The 13,318-nt window shown below is 44.9% G+C and overlaps 1 protein-coding gene across 1 annotated transcript; it reads right to left on the bottom strand.

The window, feature by feature from the left end:
• Positions 1-1,352: 1,352 nt before the first annotated feature.
• PSMB2 (proteasome subunit beta 2) lies at positions 1,353-11,954 on the bottom strand. Its single transcript, XM_030464452.1, has 6 exons — positions 11,773-11,954; positions 9,274-9,396; positions 8,695-8,765; positions 4,348-4,510; positions 2,487-2,536; positions 1,353-1,580 (listed from the first exon to the last, which is right to left on the bottom strand). Exons 1-6 carry the CDS (start codon positions 11,861-11,863, stop codon positions 1,473-1,475), a joined length of 606 nt encoding a protein of 201 aa, XP_030320312.1. The 5' UTR covers positions 11,864-11,954; the 3' UTR covers positions 1,353-1,472.
• Between the last annotated feature and the right edge of the window lie 1,364 nt (positions 11,955-13,318).

Here is a 13,318-nt window from a genome sequence, read left to right as displayed (position 1 = left end):
ATGCAACACTGAGAGTGAGATTTCAGTCGTGCTAAATGTGACCTGCCAAGAAAAAAATAAACTGGGGACTTCCTCTCTTAGCATGTAAAAGAAGTTTTCAAAGGTTTGTAAAACAAAAGGTAAATTTAAAAATAATTTTTTGGCAAGTTATGTGCCATTGGGCCTAAATAAAAGCCACTGCAGCAATGACTGCAATAAAACCAGCTGATAATTAAGCTAATTCTGGAAAATACTAAACTACATCCTGTGACATTGAGTCTCAGTCTCTAACACAGCTCTCTACATGTTTGGCAAGATGTGAAAAAGTCCTGAGCTTTAGGACTGACAACTTTTTGGGAAAGACACAAACATTCTCTAACACCCCACTGAGGCAAGACCAAAACCACTCTGACAAACACAGACATTCAGGTCTGTCACCTTCCCAACCAAGCTGCAAATAACACACTGCACACAACCTTCTACACATCCATCCCACTTCATTTTCAGGCTTATTTAAACATAAACCAAGGACCCAAGCAGAGTTAACTGTTTAGTTAACTCGTTCCATGCAAAGCCAAGGAAGGAAGCAGTCTCAATGAAATCACTCTCAGAAGAATTGCTTCTGAGCAGATTGTGAGGATCAGCCACATGATAATTATCTGAGGCTGCTCTGTGAATGGAGTTTTTATATGGAATCATCACCTAGAGCCTAGACAGATCAGTGCTTATTCTCATGGAAATAAAGCTCTAGCTAGTTGAGAGTAATTCCAAGATTTATGGAGAGTGCTGCTGGTTTATTCCTCATTTAATTTTTCCCGTACTTCTAAATGTTCAAACATCAATTAAGAAAAACACACACAGCTGATACATCAGTTTACATTTAAAATACTCTGCTATGAGCCCAGTATGCCAGCAGAAGAATATTCTTTTCCAGTAACAGAACCAAAGCCAGGTCAGGAAAATGACACTGGCATTTTCAAATCTATTCTACTTGAAAATCTGTTCAACTTTCCCTTGGATTAGATTGAAACAAAAACATATTAGATCTTAAAAAAAAACTGTTCCTTTTCATAAAGCAAGCAATTGTAAAATTGGGGGGGAGAAGTAAATACTGCATGCTTAGCATGAAACACTTTTCTGGTGTTAAGCTTTAACTAAGAGAATGGATGACAGCACATTGTCATCTAGAAAATGTAGTACTGGGTTTCCCACACAGAAGAAAACTTTTGAGGAGGTGGAAGTGAAAAAATCTCAGCAGAAAGATGAGCAGCCTGAATGTGCATCCAGTAACAGTAAATCAAGTTTCACCCTCACTGTGGAAGGGATTTACTTAAATACTCTCAGGATGGATCAGTGGAATAAAAAGATAAAACTGGCTACATAAATGTCAATCTTTATTTGATCTCCCAGTGCAGTACATGACTTGTGTTCTTGAAACAAATAGAAAAAACCCAAAACAAAAAAAGAAGACTGGTGAAGAAATCTCTCCTGGGTTAGGATGTAGCTTTTTCAAGGGGTATATTGTCCACTTGATGGATCCCATCCTTGTCAATGAACCGGGCACTGAAAGAACTCAGATTGAGGATGAAACGGTTCTGAAGCTGTTCAACAAGAGACAAAGACAAAAGATGAGATTCTTTCAAAATTTAGATAAAAGGGAGAGCACAATTTAAGGGATATGCTGTTGCACATCAAAATTTCCATCCTGGCTCTAGTGACCTTAAATATTCAGAGCTAGCATGTTTTTTCACTGCTTAGGCATCAATTAGCAGCTTGTTCTCTGTTACAAGACTGTCCGTGTTAGACAAGAGACACAAAATGCACAAGTCTGTAAACAAGGAAGACATTTAAGCAGGAAAATTGGAGTGGGCTGCAACTTAGGGCACAAAGTGTATCAAAAAGATACTTTAAACAGAACCTCTGTTCAGTACTGCTTCCTGAGGTTTCCTCAGATGTTTCTTCCCAGTTGCATTCAACTCAACGTCTTACAGACAAGGATAAAGATTATTTTCCTATAATAAAAGCTTTGGAGGCTGAAGGGTTACATTTATGCTAAAATTGATCATGAACTTTAAGGTCAAACCTTCACCTCAGTTAGGTATCACTTCACAAGCTGGAAGAGAGATACACTTAGAAGTATTTACTAATTAAGTGTAATCCAAGTAGCAGAAGCACACTTGCATCATGTTCAGAAGAAACATAAAAGGAAAAAGTCAAAGACTGTATCAATATTATGCTAAGCATGGAAGAAGCAGAAGTAAAGAAAAGCAATTAAGCTTCAAGTTTACATTCTGGAGGGCATGAACCATGCTAAGACAATGCAAGTGCCCACAAATCCTTTTCCTCAGCAGCTATTCCACATCTGGTCAACGTGCATTTATTACCCCTCTGGCAAAGACAGCCAAAAAAAAAAAAAAAGTGACAAGAGGAACAGGAAAATATCAGTAAATGAATGCAAACAAACATTCTTTTCTCCAGATCACAAGGGTCTAAGCTTGGCAACTCACCTCCTCTAGACATTTTTTTAGGAGCTCCACAGCTTCCTCACGTGTGATACCTGAAAGAGAAAACACCCCCAGATTGATTTAATTAGAGGCCATCCCTCTCAACAGAAACTTTTATTAAATTTAAACAACTTTTCAGCTGAGCACCAAGAACTCTCCTCCTCAGCTCACAGAAAACACTTTCCAGATGTACTGAGGATGCTCTGCACCAAGGGGCTCACGCTCCAACAAGCCATTGAGAATCGATTTGTTCCAGGGAATGGGAAGCATGACGGAATTCTGCCTCCCATGGCCAGGGCCTGGGCTCTGGAGGACTCCAGCCCTCCTCTCCCTCTCCTCCAGTTTATTACAGTTTTAAATCAGCTCCATCTGTTCCCAGTGACAGTAGGCAGGGGTTGGTTTTAGTGCTCCCTTCCCTGCTGGGTATTGGTTTTAATAATGGGCAAGGCACGTGTGTGATGCCCCTGCTGTTCTCACACGAGGGCAGAACCCAGGGCTGAAGAGGGAGGAGAAGCCATGAGCACTGCTGAAGCTCACTGCTTTTCTCTTTAACCAGGCAGGGGAAAAACAGAGCAGTCTGATTTTTCACTCTCTACAACTCCCTGAAAGGAGGTTGGAGCCGGGGGGGGGTTGGGCTCTTTTCCCAGGCAACTCTCAGCAAGACAAGAGGGCAGGGTCTCAAGTTGTGCCAGGGGAGGTTTAGGCTGGAGATTCGAAAGAATTTCTTTCTGGAGAGGGTGATCAGGCATTGGAATGGGCTGCCCAGGGAAGTAGTGGATTCTCCGTGTCTGGAGATATTTCCAAAGAGCCTGGATGTGGCACTGAGTGCCATGGGCTGGGAACCACGGGGGGAGTGGATCAAGGGTTGGACTTGATGATCTCTGAGGTCCCTTCCAACCCAGCCCATTCTGTGATTCTATGATTCAAGGGACGTGACTAGAACACAACTGTAGGTCTCATAAGATGGTTTCTAGTGCTTGCTCCAGACCTACGCCCACTGCACTGTTCAGGGAGAATTTCCACCAGGATACCACTGTCAGCTTACAGCTACACTTCCTGCAGGAGATGGATGAAAGAATTACTAAATAAACACCCCTGCTATGAGATTAAACTCAGCTTTGCACAGGACTGCAGCAGTTTTGTAGCTGAAGATGTCTGATCAACACTATCCCAAGCTTTGTACACTTCCTCACCTGTAAAGTGAGGATGGGGCTGTGTTTATTCCTTGGCAGTGTAAGAACTGGATTATGATTCTAATATTTAAACTTTACACAGGTACAGACACGTACAAGAATCAGGATCAAGAGCTGCCACGTGAATAAAACTGTAAACCAAACCAACCCACCTTCACCACTTCAAAGTATTGAACTTTATCTTGCTAGGAATATCTTTTCAGTTGTGCATTCCTAAATCATACACAAAACCAGTCCAAAATATGGAAATATGGAGCAGTAGGATCTGGGACTGGCCTCTGAAGTCTGATACTCTGGGAATACGTACATGTCACAGCCACCAGACAAGCAAAGAGAAGATAAAGTTATCAAAATGCTATTCATTAAAACCAGACTACTAGCAGCTGATGGTCCAGGGAAGTCTAATCATGTTTTAGAATAAATTGAAACTTCCTTCACTTAGTCTGCTTCCAACAGGAAAACACTGTAAGGGACTGACTAGTTTCACATTACCATTTCAGCAAAGCCAGAAGGCAACCTTTAAAGCTCCATTTGAACAGCCACGTTCAAATCTGCAGCACCACAGCAAGAGCAACAGATCACCTGGCTCAGGAGAAGTCAACCTCTGGGTCTAAGCCTTTAATTTATTAATCAGCAAGAGGAGAATTCTGTTTCCCATGGACTCCACTGACCTGGCTTGTAGTAGCGGTCAAGGATGCTGAGGGTGAGGAATGCACCATATCCATGTGCTGCAAAAGGAGCTTTAGCCAGAGCTGCAAGGTAATCCATGTAGTAGAGGGCAGGGCCCTCGTGGTCATCATAGCCAGCCAGGAGAAGGTTGACATGGTAAGGGGTCTGCAAAGAGAAAGGTGGGGTCAGCAAAGCAGTCACTCCCAACTCCTTCACCCTTACTACTGCTAGAAACTACACCAGTCCTGGAAATCTCAGTTTTAAACGGATCAGATCTTTTGGAAACATGGAATGCAGGAGCAAATAAAAACACACCCCTCTGGTTCTCATGAAAACTAGTAGTTTGGGTTTGCCTTTTTGTTTGTTTTTTTTTTAAAAAGCCTTCGTGGCACATTCAAACTTAAGAAAACTTGTCTGGTTTTCACACCAGATTCTTTCATCTCAACTTAAAACTTGTGGAGTTTTACTGCCAACAAGTGAGTACAATGTGAACATTTTGCAGCTTAAAAGAACTTCTTTATTAATTTAGCTCACTTCCCTCCACACAGCACAACTCACCCCTGACAGTTGCAGCACATGTGGAAGCTCCCAGAGTTCACACAGTTCCAGGCAGTGTTACACCCTCAGTAGCTGGCAGGGGATTTTATTGCAGGTATTAAGTTGCATCTGTATTTTAGGCTGCCTTGACCAAGTGAATGAAGATCCAAGAACTGGTTTATTTCTATTCAAAACTGACTATTAAGGCACTGCAGCATCCTGTTAGCAGCAGGTTTTTTGCTGGGTTGAGAACATTTTGTGCAACTAGAAAATTGGTCTGCTTTAACCACTGTCTTCTGGTTCTTGTTTCTGACTGCAGCAAAGGGCTGTCAAATGTGCCTGAGAAACCTCTGCATATTATCCAAAACCACCACTGCAGCTGCATTCAGGTAACCATCCCCTTTCAGTGCAAGTTCAAGTGCATTTCCTTATAAATTTTCCTTTCTGTTTTAGGATTGTGTTCTACCACAGTGAATTGAATGTGCCTGAACACCTTCCAAGATGACCAAGAAACCTGCACTGTGTTATTTTTAAATGTAGGCTGAGAATTTGGAATTGTATTTTTTAATGGCTTTTATATACTTCCAGTATTTTAATATTTATTATGTGTTTCTTATTAAATTAATCATACTAACAGGATATCTCTTAAAATGCTGGAAAGTCTAGATCAACAAACCAACAACAGGAGAAAAAATACAATGATGCAACTCACAATAGATTAGAACAAGCAAACACAATCTCCCCCTAAAGCCAAAACATTAACTCCATGATTGGAAAAAAGTTCATTTTGATGATAAGCACAGTGAATTTGTAATCAAAATATTACAGGATACTTTGACTTTCACCAGATAGCAATAAAGAATAAAGCAGGCTACAGTAATATACTAAGCATCACTGTAAATTGTGATTTAATCTTCAAAGCATTCAAGAAGATTTGGAACCAAACTACCATGCAGCTGTTTTCATGTAATTACTCTGTATTTCACCATTTATTTATTCTGAAACATCACACAAGTTGATATTTAAGAGCCATGACACAAGATCACTCAAATTATTGTGTGACTTTGCATTACCAACATTGGCATCTGTGAGATACTCAGCCATAAATAAATGGTGTTACACAAACAAAGCTGTGAGCTGCTCTTCAGTCACAAGTTCTCCCATTAATGATCTACGAGACAACTTCTTAAAGCTCAAATATAAATAAAGTGCCCCCCATGCCTTCCTATCCCTCAGGGAAGGCAGGATTTAAACATTAGGAAAAGCACATCATCTATTAACTACTTCCATGATTACAAATGGAATTTGCAGACAGGACCTCTTGGTGCTGTCTTGGTGGGACTGACATCTCTGTGCTGGGATGGGACTCCTGGGGCATTCTGATCCTTTTGTCCCCCCCAAAAGCAGTCCTGTGTGTAACCAAACCCATGCCAACAGCCCTGAGGTCTTTAGAAGCATGGTGTGATCCAAGGGTCACCAAACCAGTGGATGGCTGACACTCCAGGGGAGATTCAATTTTTATTTTCCCCCCCCCCCCCCAAACTTAACCTTCCTACCAGGGGCAGCACTTCTCATCCCAAGGAGCTTTGCACTTCACATTGTTTGATTTAAAATAACTACAGCAATTAAGAGAGGTGTGAAATTCTTCAGAATTTACAGCTGAAGAGAAGAGTTGTGATAAACACACCAAAGCACCAGGCTCAGCAGCTGGGTGGTGACATCTGACGGAAGCCAAAGTCACAGCAAGGGGGGGGAAAGGTGGGAGTGAGGAAGCATCCTGCCAGGTGTGGGCATGGGGAGAGGAGCTGACAGCCTGCCCCTGGACCTGGGCCAGTAATTAAACACACCTGTAATTAAACACAGCAAAATCCCAACAAACTGGACTTCATCAGGGAAGTCTGTGAGCTTTGAAGGGGTAAGGGGCTGTTTTTCCTGTTGCCCACCATGTAACCTCAGTAGTATGTTCAGTGCTGGAAGAGGAACAGTGGGAGGGGAACTGCAACACCACTCACCTAGAAAAAAAGCCAGCTGGCTCCAAAGCAGTTTATTGGTTTGCCTCAATTACAAAATATAAATGGAAATGAAAGATTCTTTTCAGGTCCTAGCCCGGAGCATAAGCCCTATATTTTAAGAGAAATGTCATGAAAAAAAAGAACAACACAGGAACTTGGACTACATCAGCCACAAGGTTCATAAATGAAATCAAAGTAGATAACAGAGGAACCCAGGTGGTGATTAACAATGTAGAACAAGCTCAGTTTTGGGCCATGACAATAGTGTAATGCCTGAAAAACTCTTGTGTCAGTGTTAGCCACTCCCCTTCATGTTCCTTTCAGGCTCAGAGAAGCAGCACACAGCAACAAACCAACTTTCCCACACCAAACTTTTCACCTTTACACAATTTTCCCCTCCTAACAGAAGGCAGTTACCAGTTTCACCTTTTTAATTTTTTTATTATTTATTTTTATCATTCACATAATTAAATGAGTAGCTTCCAGGAATTTTATCTGCAATTCAAACAGCTTGTGCTAATCCTTCTGGTATCCCACAGATTATCATGAAAACATAAAAACATTTGCAAGAAAAAAACCCACACAAGGTTCATATCACTGAGCTCTAAATCCCACAAATAAATCATTAACTGCCAAGCTTAAAGTTAAAATAAAAAAAATAATAAAAAAAAAAGATTTCTCCCTGCAGGCTGGAGATTGCTGTAGTGTGACAGCAGTGTCAGAGTGCACCCCTTGCTCCAGGGGATTGCCATCTGCAAGAGCCCAACATTCCATCTCCGGTAAATAAACACATCTGCCTTTGCCAGTGTCCTCCCCACTGTGCTGCCCATCTGGAGCAGGTGAGCTGGAAGACAGGCAAGGGCTCCAGGAGGAGGGGGGGACACTGAGAGGATGATGTCCCCTCAAGGGACATGGCACAGATGACAGTGCCACATCTGGCTGGCCAAGTTTACTGAAAAGGCTGATCAATTCCTCCTGTTAGTGGCACTGTAAACTGTACATAAGACATGGCTGAAACTGTCTGAATGGGCAGGACATTTTCCACTCCTAAACCATTTCAGGATGTTCCTGAAGAAGGGTCTGGGCCTCACACCAGTGCAGCTCTGACATTAACACTGCCCTTTACTTTCTGGACCATCAGAACAGCCACAGAATTTATCCCTGACAGAACTTCATGCTCAACATCCCGTATCTTCCTGGTTCCTTCCATGCAGCACATCAAGAATGCTGATCAAATGCTGCCTAACCCTGGCCCTTTAAAAGTCCATCTGCCCTTTCATGACATCTTTACATACTTTGAAAAAAAAACCTACCATGAGAAAAATCAGTAATTGCAGTTTAGCAACTTGAAAACACAGCTCCCCTCCCAGATCCTGTGTTTGCTGAAAGCCTCGTGGTGCTGTTTACAGAAGACACTTGTTTTGCTAAGTACATCAAACAGCTCTGCTCTGTTAAATCATTTTCCAGTAAGATTAAACGGATTCAGTGCATTTGCATGAAAACTGACAACTTTATCTCAATGTTAAAGAGGCTTAATTCACTTGGCTGTCTGCAGCCTTCCTGACAAAATGTTCACTGGGCCCAAGGCTGGAGTTTTAACACTACAGTTCTATCGGTCATTGATAAGTTACGTGGTAAGATTCTTAAACAAGCAAATCAAGCTGCATTTTATTAAACATCCTTTCAGCAAAGTGAATTCATCCACAGAGGCAGAGGCTGCCACCTTTTTCAGACTCCAATACTTGAAAATGGACATTTTCCCCTCCAAGACTTGGCCAAAACCTTTCAGCCATTACTCACTCGACTCCGAAGATAATCCGCGAGGTTCCGCCGGGTGAAGTTTGCAGCTGCAGTGGGAGACAACTCATAACCTGGGCAAGAAGAGTGTGAATTTGATATCACTGTAATATTCCTGACTCCCCATTCTTATTGTGAAATGAGAAGATATTCTTTAAAGACAAAGCATCACACTGTTTCTCTGATTTCAGTTTATTCTGAAGGCCACAGGCATAAAAAGGGCCCTCAGAATCCAACCAATGCAGACACTGGGCACAGAGCCCGAGTTTTCCAGTCCAGTAGATCAAGAAATGTGGTAAGAGTTGTCATGCAGCAGACACCGAGGGAGATATTTCACTAACAAACCTATTAGTGTGTAATCTCTATCACAGACAGATTAGCTGGGCTCTGCACATCTTCATTTAAACTATTAATCCAACCTCCACCTCTCCCTCCTGCCTTCCCCACCACCTGTGAGTGACACTAAAAATGTAGAATTCCTCAAAGCTGGAGACACTTTAAGAGCTTTCCACCAACATTCACTTGCAAACCCCTCATCAACTCAGCTTCCAAAAGCCTCAGTAAATGCTCTGCTCCACTCACCATTTCTCATTTTGTAGAGCTGAATATTTTTCTGGATGTATTCAGCAAACTGCACAGTGTCTCCAGCCTCCCCAACACACAGGAGCAGGATCTTTTCACTCATCTTAAACATTTTGTCATGGTCTAGGCAAAGAAAAAAATAACATAAGGAGCCACGGTCATGGGAAAGAATAAATAACACATTATTTCTTACAGAAGACTCAGGTATTTCCTAAAGCACAACTATAAAGTCCTCCTGACTTTCAGCCTCACTCAGAGGAATGAAGCTGCCATGAGCAGGGTGCTTCCTGCAGGAGGGGATTTCACAAACACTGGCACAGAAACCAACAAAACCTCTTCCCACACAATGCTGTGTTCAAAGTTTCACACTCTGCATGGTGCTTCCTGGGTCAGGGATATATTCTGTCCAATCACCATTCTGGTTTTGTCTAAACACAGAGGGAAATCCATCATTACAGAGCTGAAATATCAGCACATCAGACAAAAGCAACCCAAAGCCAAATTCCACATCAGATGACCCTGATACCCTGGGCTGTTTCCAAAATTAGCAATTTAGGTGACAGACTTTTTCAGGAACAGGTTTTTTCTTGTCATCATCTTTGTGAAAAGAAATAATAAAATTTAAAAAATTAAAAAAACAACACTTAGGCATTGATTATAAGTGAAAGAACAGCCCAGTGATACACAGACATGGAGGAGCAGTGGGCTACACTCTTACCCATAACTGCAGCTTAAAACCTCATGGTTTTATTTGAGTGAATCCAGGTTGCCACAAGGACAACACTGAAGCCAACTCTGCTCTCTGAAACAGCCTCAAATGTGTCTCAGCTCAGCACAGCAAAGGCTCTCAGACATCTGAGACAGAAAATCCCAGGCAGCTTCTGGTGCAGCTCTGAGGAGCAACACTGAGCCCCCATCTCTGCACTTGAGGAGTTTGCTCAACACTGCTGAACAATCCCTGCTGCAAGAGGAGGTGACACAATCCCCCAGTGGGATTTCAGGAGTGGTTACAGGAGCCCAGAGCTTAGGAAAGGCACCAGGAACTGAGCAACCCTTGCAATCAATTTAGAAACTAAGCCAGGTGTCAGCAATTACCAATATTGCAAAAAAACACCTGAAATTTGTTTGCTTTTTTTCTTCTTCTCCCAAACACAAATAAATCTCATGTTAAGTTTAATTCCCTAAATTTGTATCAAGAGGGCTATGTGAAAGAAACATTAACTTACAAAGCATATTTTAAAGTTATTATATTTGTATTTGTATGTGCCACCACCACCACAGCCCCACCCCAACTGCCTTATCCTGATATGAAATGAAATATTTTGGACAAAAGCACTGTTACACCATTCATGATTTTGGGGGATGTTTATCAAAACTGCAATCCACACCTTATTTCTAATAAGCACTCCTAAACCATGGTATTTAGAACGATCACTACACCTGGTAAGCAAGTTTCTAGCCTACACCTCATGAACAAGCTTCATTCCAGGCCATTGCAACAGCAGCATAAGAAGTCACTTTAGAGAATTTCAAAGACTTTTTTGCCCCCCTGATGTTTTACCACACAAAGGAACTAAAAACATCCCAGGGTTTGGCTCAGATGCCTTGTGCTATGAATTCCACTGATGTTTTTCCTTCCAGCAATCCCGTTTTTCCTCAGGAATTACATTTTATCAGTGAATTAGCCACAACCCAGCACTCCACCTCAGCCACCGTTATCCCTGGGCAGCTTCTGAACTTGTCCCCCTCACAGGATGGAGCAGGGGTTGGGTGAACACCTCACCCCTTACCTGCAGCAGTCAATCAGCCCAACACGGTGCAGGCTTCAAACCTTGATCCTGAGCAACCAGCCCGCTGAGACCCCAGCTCCCCCCGACCTGCAGAGGGGTCCAGACACCCCGACAGGGCCTCAAGGGAACCACCCAGCAGCCTCTGCCTTCACCCACACCTGCCCAGGTACACCTTTCCCTCAGCCAGGTACAGCCTTTCCCTCAGCCAGGTACAGCCTTTCCCTCAGCCAGGTACAGCCTTTCCCTCAGCCAGGTACAGCCTTTCCTCAGCCAGGTACACCTCTCCCTCAGCCAGGTACACCTTTCCCTCAGCCAGGTACAGCCTTTCCCTCAGCCAGGTACACCTCTCCCTCAGCCAGGTACAGCCTTTCCTCAGCCAGGTACAGCCTTTCCTCAGCCAGGTACAGCCTTTCCTCAGCCAGGTACAGCCTTTCCCTCAGCCAGGTACAGCCTTCCCTCAGCCAGATACACCTCTCCCTCAGCCAGGTACACCTCTCCCTCAGCCAGGTACACCTTTTCCTCAGCCAGGTACACCTTTTCCTCACCCAGGTACAGACTTTCCCTCACCCAGGTACAGCCTTTCCTCAGGCAAGGGGGAGCTCATCAGAGCGAAGCCCGCCCTCCCTCCCCCCCCCCCCCTTGCCTCAGGCCCGGGCCTATCGGGGGAAGGGCAGCGCTAAGGCAGCGCCGCGCAGGCCTCGCCTCTCACCGTGCTTCATCTGGACGATGCTGGAGGCCGCCACGGTGTCGGCGGCCACTAGGACGTAGTCCTGTCCCTGGATGCCGATCAGGTACTCCATGGCCTCCTGCCCGCCGTCCCCTCACACCGCGCCGTGACACAGCGAAGCGACGCCGCCTCCCGCTCCCGTTCCCGCCCCCGCTGGCGCGCGGCGATGACGGCACCGCTCGCGAGACGTGAGGAGGAGGAGGAGGAGGAGGAGGAGGAAGGGGCGCGAAGGCGGCAATGGAGGCTCCGCGGGAACCTTCCGCCTCGTCCCGCTCCGTGTCCGCACTCAGCGCTGCCCCTGAGGAGCCCCTGGCGCCCGCAGCCCCCGCAATGCCCGCCCCGCACTGGGTGGGGTTGGTGATGGCGGCTTCAGGCAGCCCCGGGGTCACACGGGGGTCCCGGGTTTCAGACAGAACCGCTGCGAACCGGGACTTGAGTGCCGCTCGCCAGCCCGGAGGGGCGGCGGGGGCGGTTCGGGAGCGCGATCCCCACCCGGGCGGAACCTCTAAGGGACGGGGTGGGGGGGAAGGCAGTGATACCACAAGCTGCTGGAATTTCTGAAAATGTTCTGTTTGAGGTGGCTGTGATGGAGATAATTATGGAGATAATTAATGGAGATAGTTAATGACACGAGAAGAAACACCGATCCTCTCTGCCTGGATGTCCTCTGACTGCCGCTGGGTTTTTGGGTGGTTTTATGCCCCGTCGGTACCAAAAGGGTCCCCCCGGAGCACGGCATCCCCGGGGCAGCTGTCCGAAAGGAGCAGTCCCAGGAAACCGAACCCGGGTGGGACCGTGCGTGGGAAGTGGGCTCAACCTTTGCGTGGTGTAAAAAAGCAGTAAAGGTGCCAAAAAGCAACAGCAAATTGTCTTCAGGAAACAGTATAAATGAGTGCGAGCGGCAAATCCACCAATTTGACTGTTCTCCAATTGCCTGTAGCTACACTTGTTAAATTGAGTGCCGCTCACATAAATCAAACCAGGATGTTTCCTTTTCCCTAACGATGGCCAAGCTCTGCCAGGGGATCCAACACGAAGTTTTAAGCACATTTTTCCCTATAGATCTCTGTGTGCAGAGCACACGTCCACGCATCCAGCCAGTCTAACATAGTTATTTTTTGAGACCTTTTTTAAGTGAAGGTTAACGAAAAATCAACAGCTCCCCTCCTTGGTGATTTTTATTGGGCCCTAGGGTACAATTAAGTGTTAAGCTTGTTATTGAATTTTCTTGACAGATTGGATTTCCTTGCTTGGGAAGCACATGGGCACCCAGTACACACCTACTGCTCTGCCCAGAGTGAAGGTGCTGCTGACACTGTCTCCTCTTCCACCTTCCAGAACAGCAGGACATTTTTTTTTTGGAGGGGTCTCCTGTGTCCTAGATGTGGCAGAGGAGGAGGAAAACTCAAGTTCTGCCTCTGTCTCCAGTCTGGTGATCCAAGTTTCCCTTCCCTTTCCAGCAGAGTGGTGCTGGGCAGGGCTCAGCCTTCTGCTCCTCTGGCAGCCCCAGCCCAGGCTGTGGTGTGAG

Source organism: Calypte anna, chromosome 23 (assembly GCF_003957555.1).
Source record: "Calypte anna isolate BGI_N300 chromosome 23, bCalAnn1_v1.p, whole genome shotgun sequence".
NCBI classification, from domain to species: Eukaryota; Metazoa; Chordata; class Aves; order Apodiformes; family Trochilidae; genus Calypte; species Calypte anna.
This window is presented reverse-complemented; position numbering and strand designations above follow the sequence as displayed.